We start from the raw sequence: 18,395 nt of genomic DNA on the forward strand, positions 1-18,395 counted from the left end.
GTCTGTTCTATCTAAAATCATGAGATAAAAATTTCATACAGTATTTAGTGAGTATGAAAGTAACTAAAAACAAGATATTATGTCTTTTATGTTAATATTAGACCTCTCCCACACAAATATGAATTATTAACCAGAGGGCTTGAGACATGGAAATGCTCCCTGATATGCATAATTCAGTCTGGCCCTGTGTGTGACTGAACAGAAGTCTAATACACTCCCAAGGACGAAGAGTGACCCACCCAACCCAGTGCAAGCACTGTGACGCACAACACACAGGCAGCGATTCAATACTCTCTGTGCGCAACGAGCACGAGTCAGATTCTTGCCTCTGAAAAACTCATCAAGGTCACTGTGCTCTCAGACCCGCCCCACATTCTGAGAGACAATACATTTAAAACACTCAGTCCCAACCAAGAGCACCAAAGGAGGTTTAGATTCGGTTCACAGAGGTGACTAACTGGTGAGTCTAGTTTAAGCGTTCCATGTGAATATAAACCGTGCAGAGATATGGATGAGAGGCCACCTGTGGAAGTGGAAGTGAAGTTCTTAGCGTGCAGTGTGAAAAGAACCACAGCGGGCTGTGTTCTCACCTCTGTGGCGATGCTCTGACTAGAACCGTTGTCTAGGAGGAACTTGACCACCTCCAAGTGGTTCTCCTGTGCAGCCATGTAGAGCGGTGTGAAGCCATTCTGTGGAGTGAAAACCATATCTACATCAGCACTGCATAACCATGATCACATCAGCACTGCATAACCATGATTACATCAGCAGGGCATAACCATGACAGTCTTACAGAGAACATCGTCCTTATTGCGGGTGTAATGCACATTCATGTGTGGGCATCTTCAGAGACCGGAACATTTAAGGGCTCTCTATGGCTTATGGGATAAACCATAGACAGTAGGAAATATGACCCCATGAATTCCTTAAAACAATAAAGTGAATATCAGCTTTATAAAAAGTTTGCATTTCATAATATAGTGTCTTGTGTCAGAAATTTCAACGGGAAAGCAAAGAACCAGTATGCACCAGCCTTGCCATGAATTCTCACACGGCTGAGGTGCTATTTCCAGGGCTGCCTTTCTGAGAAGCAGTAGCATTGCAGCACTTATGAAAATCTCTTGCTCTTCTTAGTGATAAACGTGTCACCTCTTGCTAGATCAGACTCTGTTGCGATGTGTGTGTGTGTGTGTGTGTGTGTGTGTGTGTGTGTGCGCGTGTGTGTGTGCATGTGAATGTGCATGTGCATGTGCGTGACTGTGTGCGCGTGTGCGTGATGTGTGTGTACGTGGTGTGTGTGTGTGTGTATGTGATGTGCGTGTGTGTGGTGTGTGTGTGTGCATGTGTGTGCGTGTGTGGCAGCAGTGTGAGTGATGAAAGGCCAACACACAGCAGAGAGAGGTTGAGAAAGAGGACAGCTCTAATGTGCCTTTTCTCAGAGCCCTGCAGAGTCTCTTGAAACCTGAAGGACATTTCCAATGTACATCTTCATCACACTAACTTCTAAACACACATACACTGACTCATATGAGGGCAAGCTGAAACTGAGAGTCAACATGATTCCTCTTCACAGTGGCTACTGGCTTATTAATCATGCCAGCCACGTAACAATGCAGTTACAGATACAGCCCTGCCCAGTTCACTAACAGGCACAGCTGCTGACTCTGTTTGGGTTTGTGTATACGTGTGTGTGTGTGTGTGTGTCTGCACATTAGCATATCACACACTTGCGTATGTCAACAGTATACTACAAGGCCTGTAGTATATGGATCTGTGTTTTTTATGTGCTGTATCAAACAAGAGAAACTCTGAATGAAGACTCCCCAGAGGAGACATGGCTTGGATCAGAAATAAGGAGATGTACAGCTGTGCTGTGTATTGATGCATTTCTGTTGATAATGTGGACACACTCAGGTGTTGGCCTTACCTGAGATTGTGCATTGATGTTAGCTCCATTGGTCACCAGCTCTTTCACAACGTCTGTTTGTCCAGCGAGGGAGGCTATGTGCAGAGCGGTGTTTCCTTTCTGTTTTCAAAAAAGACAGCAGAAGCCCACCCATTAATGCTAATGCTAATGTGTTTCGCACCTGCTAGCACCCTGCCAGTCTGAGACAGCTGTGCATTCTGCTCTGCCAAACCATGCGGCATTTCCTCTATCACCGACTATTAATACCACGCTCCCTGCTCTTGTAGCATACTGAGGATACAATCATAAATTCTTTCAGGACATTACCACCTGGGTATTAATTCAGGGAAATACCTGAGGAAGTAACATTGCGACGCTAATGTAAGAACCATATATTAGTGTGTGTAATCTCAATTAGGTCATCTGAAAGCTGAAGCATGTTCCATTCATTCAAAAGAATCTTCCCTTGGTTCGTTACGTAGTCTCTTCCTAAAAACAGATGCCCCTGCAGAACTTTGGCAGGCCGGTTAAAATCAATATGATCCTAACGGTTGTTGCAAGAGAATCGATCCTCTGCTATGGTGGGACTCCATGTGTTCTTCATGATCAGTCTGGAATCATACTAGGGCACAATGACTTTGCAATTTGCTGATGCAGCAGAGGCGTGCCTGGCCAGCCGGGCCGAGCCCAGCTCAACTCATTACGTGTGCCACCATTAATAAAGACACTCAGTCTATTATATGGGGCAGAGATTCTTCTACTGCTGTCAGAGTTTGGCACCGCACCCAGTCCGGTAGGCAGGACTAACCTTGGTGGCTGCATCCACAGTGGCTCCCAGTTTGATCAACTCTGCCACTACCTCCACATGGCCTTCTTTAGAGGCGAGATGAAGAGCATTCAGCCCATTCTGAAAACAGAGGGGGAGAGACAAAAGAAGACTTTTAACTGCTGTACTTTCCTTTCTGCTACAAATAGGATGGGAGGTCATCTGACCAAAAACCAACATTAATTTAATTTTATACTCCGCTTTCCACACAGTCTACGTCTCAAAGAAAGTTCTGTTTCTTCGTAACGGTCTGTAAACCATTAAGTTTGTGTAACAGTACGAAGGTGCACCTGATTGCAGATATTAATGTCCACGCCGGTCTTCAGGTAATCAAGGGCTTTCTCCAAATTCCCTGCCCGGGCCGCTCTGAGATAACTGGCATTGCTGTCAGACTGAAAGAGAAACAGGGAGAAAAGCTTCAACAACTCATTCCAAACACCCATGCAATTAAAGTTCGCCACAGAATCAGAAAACATTATTCGACATGGCTCAAGTTTCGACCCTTAGATTGTGCACCAATTGCTAAATTTAAAATGAGACATTTCATTTAAATGGACTTATTTCCATCAGGGGAGGGGCTTCAATTTACAGTGTTATGGAAGTGAGGTACACAGATCTAACAGCAGGATAGACAGATCTAATGAGTTCCTGCACTGAGTTTCTTGTACCGAAAACATCTGCCCTCTACTTCTGACACCGCCATTCTTTCTCTATGACATCTTGTCAGGGAGCGCTTCTCCCAATTACCTGGTCTAATGAGACTCGTGGATGTCAAGCTGATAAGGCCCAGATTTAGCACATGTTACATTTGAGCATACCGATGGTGTTAGTGTGCCCTGTCTTTTTTTACTCGCCCATCTGACGTTTCCATTAAACTGCAGATCAACATATTTCTTTTAAAGTGCAGTGCAGATCTCAACAAAGGATTGTTGTCAAAAAAAGAGCACCTACAGCAGCAAGATACGGACATGACCAAGTAGAACAGACGACGGGCCTCAGAACTGGATCTATTCACATTCTTTTTTTCAAAAGGGGAATTCCGTGGCATTACTCAAACCACACGTGCTGCAGTTAAATGGGTCACCACCTATTGGAGGGGAAGACTATCAACACAGCAAATTTTGAGGGATTTTGTGGGATTTCCCATTGTTTGAGTGGAGCTGATTTTTTGAGTTTCCGAGATGAATTATTTTATATCCATTAACACCAACCAAACATTGTTAACGTAAGAGGGTACTATGTTTACCTAATTCTGAATCACCCTCTTGGAGCTTAATATAAGCAAAATACACTGTGTACACTTTAACACACTGCAGCACACCAACTGTCCAGCTTGACACTAGAGAGATAGCCAGACTTGAGTACACAGAACTTTCTCATGATGATCCTTATCTCTCACACAGTTTAGCAGAGACCTAAACTAGCGAATTGGACAGATGTCATGCTATTCTAGATCAGACAGACGTTGCGCTTTAGCTTGTACTGACTGCTTAGTGTATGAGAACATTTGTTATTGAATGAAACTGAGCAAGAATCAACAAGACTGCGCTTTAATTACCTCCTGTGGAGAAGCGGTAGCTGTACGCAGTTACAAACATGTGCACATGCTTAAATGCACAAACAGCGCCATCCAGACAGCAGCTGTCTGGACTTATGTAATGACAGATCAAGCTTGGAGGTATTGCAATAGATCTGGTAGACAGCTATGAGTCAGTCATACTCCTCATTTAGGGCTGTCAGTAAACGGGTGCAGGCTTCCCCCTCGAGCCTGCTCTGAGGCACCTCTCATTAGACGGCCCACATTCCTGGCTCACAACTATGAGAGGACTGGTTGAAAGAGCACAGTGGACTAATGAATTAATGAATTTAAATTAGGAACCAAGAGGAGGCGCAAATTAAGTGTTATTTTTCCCAGACCTTGTTGAAACAACAGTATTATCTTATTAAGGCCACTCAAAAGAAATGAAGCTAATTTAAATTTTAGACTTTTGACGACAGGAGCAGACAGGCCGTTTGATCGGTAACTGCTATATAAGAAAGGAACAATGCATTAGCGTGTAAAATGCATTAGCAGCACAGAGAAAAGTCAGCTGTTCAAACAAACAAAACCTCTGTTATTGAACTGTCTGTAGTTGTATTATCAAGCAATTCAAATAGTTGAACATACATGATGAAACCTAATGAGCTTTGGATCAGTTTATGAAAATAAAATGTGATAGAGAGAACGACATTATTTAATTTCAGAAGCATGTTTGTAGGAAGGTGTGGCTGTCCAAGCCCTAAGGGAGCAGTTCAGCAACCAGACACAGACTCAGAGCAAGTGGGGGTGAGAGAGAGAGAGAGAGAGTGAGAGAGAGAGAGAGGGTGAGAGAGAGAGAGAGAGAGAGAGAGAGAGAGAGAGAGAGGGTGAGAGAGAGAGAGAGAGAGAGAGAAAGAGAGAGTGAGAGAGAGAGAGGGTGAGAGAGAGAGAGAGTAAGAGAGAGAGAGAGAGAGAGAGAGAGAGAGAGAGAGAAGGAGAGAGAAAGAGAGGCGTGGTGGGTCTTTTACCACTGCTGCAGTGCTGTAGCATAATAAATATTTCTGACACACCCCAGACACACAAGGACATACATGCACACGCACACACGACACACACACACACAGACACGCTCTGGCCCAGCAAATGTGATATACATCTTGATCTAACACACTGTGGAATCTCTTTATCTGCCTCTTTTAAAAGGCAACGACCTGCTTACGAACATAGAAGATCACAACTAAACACTTATGTGTCTTTTGTGACAGATGTATGTATTCTCTTTGATTCAAAATGTCACTCTATTTCTTCTCTCCTTTCATCAGGCTCCTTACTTCTCCTTTTTCTGTCCTTTCCTCCTCCATCTATACTTCCTTCCTTAAACAAATATGGCTCATCCTCGCCTCTGTGACGGTTCATCATGTGACATGTGTGGGTGTTCTCCTTTCATGTCCTCTCTTTATGTGTCTGGATGTCACTTGGGGAGCATACACTGCAGTCTAGAGGGGGCAAATCTTTTAAGCTGTCTTTAAAGTCCACCTCCTCTGAAGCTGCCCTGCTCTTCCTTTGGATCCATAAATTTACCCTCCACAGCCGAATCCTCACAAACCGCCTCGTGGGATATCGATTTTCCTCGCAGTGTCATGCTGTATTTGTGATGATATAGGTCAGATTCAACAGAATTTCTTTTATCTTAATTTTATCTTTTTTATTCCTTTTCTGAGTTCATCAAGTAAAACTATAAGATGAATTATTATTAAACATAGAAACATATAGAGAGCATATATATTGTTTACATTTAAATATAGATAGATAGATAGATAGATAGAGAGAGAGAGAGATAGATAGACAGATAGACAGACAGATAGATGGAGAGAGAGAGAGAGAGAGAGAGAGAGAGAGAGAGAGAAAGAGAGAGAGTGTATGTGTGTGAGAAAGAGAGAGTCAAAGATAGAACACTATGAAGCTATTCCACAACAAATCACAAATTGTGCTTGGCATAAAATGTCAAATTTCTCATTCTCACTCTTTTCGACAGGTGAATGTGAAAGCTTTCATAAGGTCATCCTCACGTGGGTGATAGTATCAGCACAGAAACAGATTCATTCATGTTTCCTGTTGCTGACAGACAGCTCTGATTAAAAGAGTGAGGCAATGTCCTATCCCAAAGGCCACCGCTGAATAGAGCTGCCTCTCTTATCAGGGTTCAACATCTGCAGAAAGGCCAGTCAAAAAGCTCATTGGCTCTCTAACATCCCAAACCACCAGCCCCACTCCCTTCTGTTACACACATACATACACACACATACATACACACACACACACACACACACAGACACCCTTCTGACATCTGACATCACTGTATGCTGGGGCACCACTATCTTTGCACTTTTGAGTAGCTCCAGATTACTAAGGAGCAAACGTGTCGTTTTAGACGGGGGGGGGGGGGGTGGCGTTTCCAGGGAGATGGACTGTTTGGACGTTTAAGTGTTAACGCTCTGTGGAAAACCTGTTCGCTGACATTACCCACACACACACCACACACACAAACACACACAATCACATACACACATTTAGCAGCAGGCTCATGTTGAGATAACAGCCTCATGCACTAGAGAGCAAGCGGTTGGGGTTGCGGGGGGGGGGGGGGTGGGGGGTATCTGTGTTTTTTGGAGCTTGGGAAATAAGAGAGGTCATCTACTCCTGCGGTTTATTTTGATAAGGTATATCACATTTAGTGTTTCTCTCCCAGCAAAAAGCACACACTAGTAATTCTACACTAGATTCTTAGATGCTTACACACTACACATTTTATCCTTGTACCACTCCTATCCTGATGTGGATGATCTAAACACCTCTTTGAAGTTATTATAGTGTTTTTTTTGTTGTTGTTGTTGGGTTTTTTTTGACCAGTCAGCTCATGCAGCATGCCACATGAACATAACAAAAAAATAGTGTATGGCAATTTGTAAAGAAACAGAAAGGCGAACAAAACACACCGTAGGAGGCTTCAGTTGTTCTGTGCACTGGGGGAGACAAATGCGCAGACATGAGATACCGCTGTAACGTGATATGAATGAAAGACATGCCTTAAATACCGGAAGAAATGAACTGCCCATAAGAATGGCACTGTAGTAGAACCAGAGGCCACAGGAATATTCCAAGCCTATACTATAGAAGAGAATTATATTGAATATAGAAAAGACCTCTTTCAACAGACTGGACTAGGTTTGAATGCATTTGCGTCCGTAGGTCTGACTACGTGTGTGAACATGAGACAGATCAGTGTTCATCACTCTACACCAGTGTGCATGTACATGTGTATGTGTATGTGTATGTGTATGTGTGTGCGTGTATGTGTATGTGTGTGTGTGTGTGTGTGTGTGTGTGCGTGCGTGCGTGCGCGCTATTAGTTTTTCGAAGGTCACTGCAGGCACCTCCAATAGGGGACCAGTCGTCCAGGAGTAAAAGTGGTTCCATAATGCATAGTCTAATTTTCTATATCAAAATCTGTCCATTCATGAACATCACATCTAGATGTCTCAGCACAAGCAAGTTCACATGTAAATTCACATCTCCTGCATCTTACTACATCCAGGATCAGGTAGCTATATATCAATCTACACCGTTGATACAAAAGCAACAATAAGCCCAATCATGCAATTTCAACAGCTATACTATAAGTGGATATTGATGTTCCTTTCCGACTATGCACCAGTAATGATGCAGTCATGCATCGCCTGTGTTCCGTAAACAATCCGGTAGTTCATCACCCTGCATGCGTTACACCATCTCCACACGGCAAAACTCCACACACAAAGTTACCCATACATTCCGTGGCCTCAGCTCATATAACCAACACTCGTATACGTTTAGAGACAAAAGATGTTTTGAAATACTCTAAATCAGCACTTACTCCTACTAGGTACTCTGCTTCTTCCTCCACTGCCATTTTCCCCCGCAGAAGAAAAGTGAAACCCGAGTATTCAATTATCTAGCACTGAGATTGGGAAATGCAAAGGGGCATTATGTCAGAGCTAAAAATATCTGGCTAAAAGAGAGAGAGAGAGAGAGAGAGAGAGAGGGAGAAATGACAAATAAGAGTTCCGCTGCTAATCTTTGCGACTAAACTGAGGAGGGGAGTTGAACGTTGCCTGTCCTGTTCCGGACAAACACACTAATTCAAACCCCCCCTCCCTCCCTCCCTCCCTCCAGTATCCAGTCCACAAACACTAGCGCCGGGTTACCCTAGCACGTCTTCCTCCAGCTGCCTTCTCTAATCCGGCCCCATCCACATACTTGTTCAGGGGGATCGCTCCCACACTTACCATATTTGTAGGTACAAGTCTGTCTCCTAGCTGCATGTAATCATGATATGTAGAGAGACCAAAATAGCAGCGCAGAATCAGATGCTGTAGTGTCCGGGCCTCTCCGTCCACACCAGCTGGAATCTATCCTGCACCAGCCTTATTGTCATCCTGCTTATCAGCTCTTTTTTCCTCCCACAATGCCCTCTGCAGCCAGCATGGCTCAGCTCAGCCACCCGCCACTATTAGGAGCCAATCAGCCATGCTGGGGGAGCTGATCAGCTCCGGCACAGAGTCAACCAGCTGAGCTTAGGGAGGATTTGAGTGCTTTCCCCAGGTATTAAGAGCGTTGTGCTGTCTCCCTGGCATAAGCAACCAGCGCCCCAGTGCTACTAGACCAAACTGGTTTCTCTAGCAAGTTCAAACCCACACCACATCAACAATGTTACCCCCTCACCCCCACCCCACCCCCGTGAACCGAAAAGCTCACACACACCGACACACACACACACACATACACACACACACACACACACACACACACACACACACTTTTCCAGTTTAAGTAATTAAATCAATGCAGGCAGCAGTAATTCATTCTGAATCACTTTGATTTTTGCCATGCTTTTGCTGTTCAGTTTCAGTGAGTTTTTAGAGATCTTAGAGAACAATCTGCTTAGAATGATTTCCAGAAAGAACTAAGGGAAAACAAAAGCATGTATTCAAACATCCTGATAAACAAGTAAGTAAGTAAGCGTTTAAGGCTTTAATGACAACAGTTTTAAAACTATAGACACTATGAAGACTAATATTGCTCAGAATGAGTCTATGTAATCGACCATCAAAGATCAGAGGCTTAGTCCTATGATGGCAGGGCACACAAAAGTAACATCTCTGCTTATGATCGTCTCAGGAATGCGGTGTTTCCATAGCAACCGATCCCTCAATGCAAAGGGGATGCAAACCCTAATACGGAATTTTGAGAATTAAATCTCATTAAATCCTAGTCGTGACACCTCTATGATAAGACAATCATTCAAACTATAGTGTCAAAAAAAAAAAAAAACCCTCGAATGCTCATGAAAGGTTTAATGTCTTTTAAAAACAATTTAAAAAACAAAAAAAGCAAAACAGTGTGGCAGTGAAAGTATGTTCAACCAAACACACTTGTCTACCCGTTCTGACAATGCAACTGCAGTATAATGACATGACGAAAATCAGTCATCATTTCACTGAGCTGCACCTACTGAAAAAATCAAGAAGAAGAAGAGGAAGAAGAAGAAGAAGAAGAAGAAGAAGAAAAGGGAATTAGCAAAGCTTCCAGAGTTCAAACTTATATTAGCGAAACCTCGTAAGTCATTTCCCACATGGCCGGAGAACAGGAGAGTACAGAGGACACGTGTGGGAGGGTTTGTGTGATCAAACACTGCAGTCTGTGAGCACAGGTTCACGGCTGCTCACTCATTTGCTCAGCTGGTAACACTGAGACGGGAAAGTCGGTATAAATCACTCTGCCCACGAATGCTATTTCCTCTTACCTGCTTCCCACTGTTCTCTTTCATTTGGCCTGATGGTAAAATATAGGAGGCAAATCCTAATCACAGATTGTGATGCAGTGACTCTAAGACCTCCATCATAGTCTGTCCTTTCAGTGGATTGCTCCTTTCACTTCTCCATTAGTGAATGAAAGTCTGTTGTTTTTGGGCGGCCCTGTAAACCTCAAGGGTTTGCCTTTTTCTTTTCTTTTTTTTTTCTTTAGGACAGGGCCTTGATCGGGGCAGAAAATCAATCGTTTCAATCAGTAAACATGAACTGTGACCTTCCCAGTAACTTTAAAGAAAACTAATTATTTTAACGTCAAAGTCTGTCGGCAAGTAACAGGAGATCCTGTCATTGTCAGTGATCAGCATGTTTCTAATGTGATGCTGTGCTTGATATATTTTTTTTTTCTGACAATTTATTACACAGAAAAACCCTATTTGAATGATCTACCATAGATACACAAGATACACAAGTATATTCTTTCAAACGTGCTTTGAAACACAGACCTCTGATTCTGGTGAATACAAGCACTACAAGCAAAAGCAGCCACCCACAGTGCCTAGACAGTCATTTCAGTAGTCTAACATCAGACCCTAGTGGTTATCAATTAGCATAGCAATGACAGCATGGTAAATCACAGAGCCTTTCTGTGAGCAGACCTGCTGAAGAAACAACTCTGTATCGTTACAGCACTCTCAGCTGTTGACACGGAGACAGTATAGTGCGTTCCCTTTAAGTTATACATATAATGTGATTGGCTGACACCTGGGCTATACCCTCTCCAGATTGGCCAGTGGGTTCTGATGTGTTACTGGTACCGCTGAGGGACTGCAAGGAGGGAGACACTGATAGGCTAGAGCAGAAACAACTCCTAGAAACAGGTGACAAGCTGTATCACTGGCATTTAAAGGACCAAGAGCATGCTGAGAAAGGCTAATGAGAGTGAAGCACTAAACAGAGTTTGAAGTATTTAGTGTGAATAAACTAAGCTTTAGTATGAAAGGCCTGCAAAGATACGTTGTATTATTTGAAACGTGAGTTGAAACAGTATTGGGTTCAAAACCGTCTCAAGGTCAAACAGAAGCGCACATCAGAGAGTACATGAGGATGTAAGATGGTGTGGGTGTGTGTGTGTGTGTGTGTCCAGCTGTCTCTCCCTCAGTGTGCCTGTCGAGGCTCAGTCAGAGAGGTATGTGTGGAAAACCTCACTCAGTGTTTTGAAGGATCTCCTGAGCATAGCTGATGCATCTGGAGCGGAGCTATGGAAAGCTCTCATGAGGCCCCCACAAACAGACTGCTGTCTGTCCCCTCTGCTCTTCACTACCACAATACACACATTTATCAGCTAGAGCTTGCCAGTCCAAAACAGAGAACAGAGTCCAAAACAGTGAACGTCACCTGGGGTCCCCAAAAAGCACACATCACGCCAGCACATTTCACATCACAGCTGTTCAATGAAACAGCGGTACATCAACTAAACTGAACCAAATTCATCATTTTAGGAGTGAAAATGTAAAAAAAAAAAAAAAGGACCCAGTAAAGAGTCAAATTGTTCAAAAAGAAATATAACTGAGCACGACAACGCGTAAAAATAATCTCCTCTTCCTTTTGAGGAGACGGGAAACTGTCCGGCAGTGTTCTTGGACAGTTCTAACTTATTCATGGCTGTCCCCTCCCAAGCTGTCAGAGTAAATTAGGCTCCAGTATGGATGAGCAATGGTCTGGCCCACTCAACGCTTATACACCTGGACTATACGCCCCGGCCCACCATCACTGCCTACCAGATGTCAACTCCCCCTCACATCTGAAACATTCCTACTGTTTCATGTGCTTTATTCCGCTTTGAATGAGAACAGAGTGTGGGAACAAAATTCCCACATGAAAAAAGTTCGATAAACAGTCACATGTGAGTCTAATAAAAGCCTTCCCCATTTTTTTTTACAACTACGCGCTTCATAATAGAAAGTGCGCCGTTATTTGAGACCACATGTGGAGCTACGGTAATTTATGACTGAAATACGTTAAGGTATGAATCTCTACCCGGTGCTGTGAGACTGTCTATTGAAGAATCTCATTAAAAGTGATTATTACTGAAAAGATCCTGCTTTATCTGTCTTGTAGTGTCATGTATGAGAGAAACTCACACTGTCCCTGAAGCATAAAAGCTCATTAAGCGCGGCTCTTAAATCGGCTGGAGTCTCTTCAACTCTACGCCGGTTTAATGAGCAGCAGTCAACTCACATTAACACCGCGGTCTGTTGCCAATCAGTCTGTTCCTTGAGGGTGCCCATACAAAACCAGCGGGTTAAGTGGACAACACAGCACAACGAAAGCCAACAAGTATGATTAAGATATAATAAAAAGTAAAATAGTTTATCTTGGTTATGACACTTCTGAGCTATGTCTTTTTTTCTTTTTCTTTGTCTTTTTCTTTTTTGTGAGTGCATTTATCAGTTAGAAGAATGTTCATTTTAATCTCAACTTTAAGTTTTCATAAGATAATGTCTATATTACGTTAAGGTTTATATGAGTTACTGAAGAGATATCAGAGTGGGAGCCATATGGCAGACATTCTTATGGGATTAAGAGAAAAGTGCCATAAATTCCCCTGGGTCTTCATCAGTGGCGTCTCTCAGAGTAAATTACCATATTCAATTAAATATTTAATTGCGTTTTCCGCTTATCTGGTATTAATGGCCAAACTGAAGATTATGTCAATCAATAAAGCACATAACTTATCAGACGAGATGAGTAGCAGTCAGAGAGAGGGAGAGAGAGAGGGGGAGAGAGAGAGAGAGAGAGAGAGAAAGAGAGAGAGAGAGAGAGAGAGAGAGAGAGAGGGAGAGAGAGAGAGAGAGAGAGAGGGAGGGAGCGAGAGAGAGAGAGAGAGAGAGAGCTTGAAAAAACCACTGCCCCATCTGGCTCTTAGCTTCCCTCAGCCAACCTCTAACCCTTTATATCTCTCTGGCTGCCATTAGATGCATTGTGTTATGAGCACTAATAATACCTCATTCTTGGTCCCTGTGAGAAATTCCGTTTGTGATGGAAAAAGTCATTTGAAAAAAGTAATAAAAATGACTTATGCTATTCAACTGAATAGACAGTAATACACTTATCTTTTCCATTGGTTTTCGTATGTGGCTGGTTGGATATGTGTATCATACAATGACCTTGGGCATAATTGTTTGATTGCGAGTTTAATAAATTGTGCGTCATAAATTGCGGCTGCATGTGTGGTAAACATGTTCTCCACACACTCCCAGATGGGCCTCTCACGGTTCAGCTGCCCTCTCTGCCTTCAGTCGGCAGCAGTGTGTTTCACACTCCAGTGACCAGAGGCCTGGTGAAACTGTCTCACACACACACGCGCACACACACACACACACGCATCCACACACAAACACACACACACACACACTCATCAAGCCTCATACTTTTAAATTACACAGGACTTTATGGTGTGAAAGTATCAAAACTAATCAAAAAAGCAACTGACGTGTCCTGAAACTGGAAGTGTGTGAGAGAGAAAAAAAAAAAAAATCTGCCTCACCCTAAAAGAACTATCTTGTCTTTGCAAGTATTCCTTAATTCATCAGTGTAACACGGAAACTCTGCAACTTAAACCACAGGGCCATGGAAACACTCAGTTTTAATAAGAGCTGTTATCAAGCCAATAAGAGAATAAATATTGACAGTAAACTGGATGTCCCATAGGTAAAGCTCTCTGTCAAGGTCAAGACCATTCACACACAATTATTAAGAGAAAGAAAAAACGCAATGCACAGGAACTGAAAATAACAGAAGGACGATGCATTTATTTATACACACAATGACGCAACAGACCACTAAAGAGCCTCTTCCACTCAAATGAACTCAATAATATATTCATACAAAAAACAGAGACACCACAATACTGGAATTCATCCTTTCGTCTCTCATTTTGCACTGTCATTACCAGTCAATGCAACAGACAACGCATCAAACTTTTCCCAAAGATAATAACAACTACCGTAATCTCTGACATTTAAATTTGATCTGTTCTAATTTTCTGTGTTGACAGACTACTTGTGTCCTTTTTACGTTGCCTGAGGCACCGTTACGCAATAAAACGCGTCTTACGTCACAGCATGGACAAATGACGGCATGTTAACGCATTACAGCGCGAAGGTAGTAGACGATCATTAAAAAAAAAAATAAAAATCTAGATCAATAGGCTGCATTTTAAAAATAGGGTGTAATTAATCAAGTGTATGTTGTGGGCATATGGGGACTGTAGAATTGGTAAACATGCGTGGTGATTGGCTGGTGGTGAAATCTTGTCAGGAAGAGAAGACGCTGATAAATAAGGAGAGGAAGTCCTGTTACGAGCTCGTGCTGATTGAAACAAACGCTGGGCCTTTTTCGTGACCTCATTTCTCAGGGGAGACGGAGGAAGAACAGCAGCTGGAGGATGCAGGGGTAGAGTCAGACCTTTTCTTATTAAAGACTCCCTCTCCGTTTCCGCAACTGTGCCTCTGACAACACCTTTCACACACCTTTGACATCATCAGCAGCCTGACCGACGCCGCCACCGAGACAGAGCCAGAAGGAGACGTCGCTACGCTACGCTACGCTGCCCCTGCGCCGGACAGAACGGGGCTGAAACTGGACATTTCCCTGGCAGCGCTTACTGGGAGTGCTGGACGCTTCACTGGCAGCGGCCACTCCGGTGGACCCGTGCCCGATTTAATCATCTTAGTCAGACTTTTGCTGACGTCCAGACAGCTCAAATTCCCTATGTATTCAAGATAAACTGGCTTTGTTTTGTTTGGCAGCGCAGAGAAAAGAGCCAATCTACAGTATGAGAATGTGCTGAAAGCCAAAACAGTCATAATAACCAGTGTCCGAAAATAAAAGTTAAACCAAGGGCAGATGATCGTAGCACGTTGGCTGCATACACAAAAACTCGTATCTTCAATGTAAAAAAAAAAAGAAAAAAAATCTGACTTACATATGCAAGTCTATGACTTACAGTTACCGATTAGGACCTATAAATGTATGCTTACATTGAAACCATAGCCTGAGTGTAGTATAATGTACATTTGGGTATATCTAATTACATTACATCCCTCCAGAGGTCAAACACATCACTGAGAGTTAATGAGGATTCTGTCCAGGGAACAGGCAAAGTCCAAATGCTCTCCGAGTCACCCCATCTGGTGACTGACAGCAAAACAGGGCAGGAAATTCAAATTAGGCCACTGCTTTCTCCATCCTTGTGTCTCCCCCTCTCTCGCTCTCTCTCCCTCTCTCGCTCTCTCTCCCTTACTCCTCCCTAGTTGTCTTCTGCACACCTCAGCAGAAAACGGGCCGCTGTGTGCTTAGCCTGCGTCTGTCCGACAGACATCTGGGCAGCAGGGAAGAAACCAACCAACTCCCCATGAAACCACACTCACTAAGATTCCTAAGCATTCAGTGCAGGCTGTACACCCCTGACGCGCCTAGACACAATAATAAAGTTAGGAATACCCGCTCAGAAAACTCTCCACAGGTACAAAACACGCCTGTGCTCGTGTGTTCATCCTACTCATACTTAACAGTCGTACAGTACCACACCAAAGCACAAACAGTCGGCTCTCGTAACACGACCATGCTGTTTAACTCAGTGTGTAGCCAAAACAAAGCGCCGCTGGTCAAACTAGACATCTGGGGGTGTACTAACAGTTAGGACAGAGATAAAGGATTCTCCAGGAGTATGAAACGGAACAGAGAAAAAGGCAGAATGGATGAGCATCACTGAAAACTCTACGCATTTCAGCAGGTGTTGTGACCGAAACAGACTGCCCAAAAAGGAAACGCAGTCATAGATCCACTTTACGTTTTCGACAGTAAAAAAAAAAAAAAAAAAAAAGCGTATGCGCTGTGTTCTCTCTTCTACTGGTTTTTCACTGAGATCTAATGACTGTTTGAATGAATTAGCACAAAACCGGGACACGCATACGGACAACCCTTAATTTGGTCTAATGAAAACCTTTTGATGTAATATCGTGGGCTTGGTTTGTTTGAGTAGATGCTCATGTGTGAGGATATTAGCAGGGGCTGAGAAATGCGTCGTGGTTTCCCCCACTAATGTCACTGTCGTGTTTACACTGCAGCTAACTCTCTCCCACGACTGTGTGAAGCTGAATATCCATGCGTAGGTGTGGAATGCCTCACTCCCTCATTCTCGCTCTCCTTTTCACACTATTTTTATAATCAATTTCTCTCTCTCTCTCTCTCTCTCTCTCTCTCTCTCTCTCTGTCTGTCTCTCACTCTCTTGCACCAATCAGCAAGCGTGCTTTTCTCTGCATCGAGTAACACCCAAATGCTTCAGTAAAACGAGGGCAGTATCTCTTTTACGCGAGAAGTTATTATTGTTGATGAGATCGTTGGCGTAATTTGTTGATGAGAAACATATCAATCTCAGGAGCAAGCCTTAATTATTTAATAGTGCTCCTGGAATGATAGCCAATGAAAGAATCTTACATAATATTAATAAGAAAAAACTCTCGTGCAAAATTATGGCCGACCACTGCAGCATATACTGTGTACAATAAATGAAAGACTCACATTCTGAGTACAACTCAATATTTTGAATGGATATTAAGAGAATGAATGTTAAGTAAACATAAAGGTATATGAGGCCACTTCACAGAATGAAGTCGGTTTTCTGAGGCTCTAATAGTACGACCATTAAAGAAAATGGTAATGTGCCCAGAGGGGAATAGCACAGAAGTGAAATGCCACACTCTCCACTGGGATCGGCAGCCCAGCCAGCAGTCCCCTGCAGTACTATTCATCATTCTACCATGTTCAGTCGCACCACAGTGAGTGACTGCAATCATCACACCGCACTTACTCCATGTTCTCTATGATTCATGTGACACAAATACGAAAACACAGAGAGAGAGAGAGAGAGAGAGAGAGAGAGAGAGAGAGAGAGAGAGAGAGAGAGAGAGAAAGAGAGTTAATCTCCTATGAATCATTGTCTTTGATAGAAGGAGAGAGTGGGTTTATGATTTGCAGAGGGGCACTGCCTTGGTCTGTTTGTCATTTCTTCTCTAATAAAATCACACATGTCCACTGTGTGTATAGTATACGGTCATGCTGACGAGCCAAGCCAGATTTAGCCAAACAGATCCCTCTTATTAATGTAGGACAGGTAGAGTAACACACAGCTCTCACACAGCTGATGGACAGGTGAGGAAAACCCATACCAATCGCAACTGATGTACGGGTGCTGCGCAAAAAGCTACATTTACAAAAGTCCCAAGTTCATAAATAACAAAGTCATTAATTAAAAATGACCAGATCATTCAGTCAAACAAAAACTCTGGGAAAGATTGTTATTTGTGTTCAAACTAAAAGCATATGTTAAGTCGCTAAATCTGTTTTCAACTCCATCTGTTTGTGGGGACAAGTATAAGTGACTATCCATGGAGAAAGCAAAATATTAAATATTTCCCCTACGTTTCTACCAGATAAAATGTACTAAACATAAGATAAAAAACTAATCACGCTATGGTTGAAGAGAACTGGAGCTGCAGACAGACTTTGTCTTTCTGTCGTTTAGGGACAGGGTAAACTGGGAGTCCTCGGGGACAGTGTGCTGTTGAGTGAGATTGTATGAGCGTGAGTGGAAAGCCTGGGGGATTGGCCTGTTCTCTGTTCACACAATGGACAGGGGGCAAACTGGCACGGCTGAAAAATGAGCTCAGCCTGTAATAAGTGGCAGGGGATTAATATTGTCTCTGAATGTGTTCAGTCAGAAAGGGAACGGACCTGCTGATGATGGCGGGTTCATACGTTTTCAGTGAATTCGGGGGTTTTCTGCACCCTGCCCCCTAACAAACGCAAACCACCCCCCCCCCCCCCACCCACCCACACACACACACACACACACACACACACACACACACACACCCCAAGGCAGCACCGCTAGAAGCATGGTGGGGGAACAATACAGCACTCAACCCGCATGCACGACAAAAAGGAGATAAAGGAGCGAAGGAGGGAGAGGAGAGAGGGGTAGAGGAGGAGAGGCGGAGAAAGAGAGGGGGCGGAGGAGAGGAAATGTAGATGAAAAGCAAGGCCTCGAGAAAAAAAATTAATTAACGGCGGGGGGTCGTTTTTCTGGTTGATTCTCTCCTCGTACTGTCATGCCCACCAGTGTCTCACTCAGTAAGACGCTGTCTTCTTTACGGCTGAAGTCAAACTCGCAGGAGTCTGTTACAACACGCTCTTCATAAACAGTTACTAACATCTACTCAAACAACGGC

General features: G+C 43.4%; 1 protein-coding gene across 1 annotated transcript in view; it reads right to left on the reverse strand.

The window, feature by feature from the left end:
- The window catches only part of ank3b (ankyrin 3b), a 65,420-nt gene that overhangs the window by 43,625 nt on the left and 3,400 nt on the right, over positions 1-18,395 (reverse strand). The window contains exons 2-5 of the mRNA XM_030774339.1: positions 3,023-3,124; positions 2,715-2,813; positions 1,928-2,026; positions 591-689 (exon numbers count right to left, since the gene is read on the reverse strand). Of these exons, the coding sequence (XP_030630199.1) occupies positions 591-689; positions 1,928-2,026; positions 2,715-2,813; positions 3,023-3,124 (399 nt within the window). The remainder of the gene's footprint in view (positions 1-590; positions 690-1,927; positions 2,027-2,714; positions 2,814-3,022; positions 3,125-18,395) is intronic.

Source organism: Chanos chanos, chromosome 5 (genome assembly GCF_902362185.1).
Source record: "Chanos chanos chromosome 5, fChaCha1.1, whole genome shotgun sequence".
In the NCBI taxonomy this organism is placed as follows: Eukaryota; Metazoa; Chordata; class Actinopteri; order Gonorynchiformes; family Chanidae; genus Chanos; species Chanos chanos.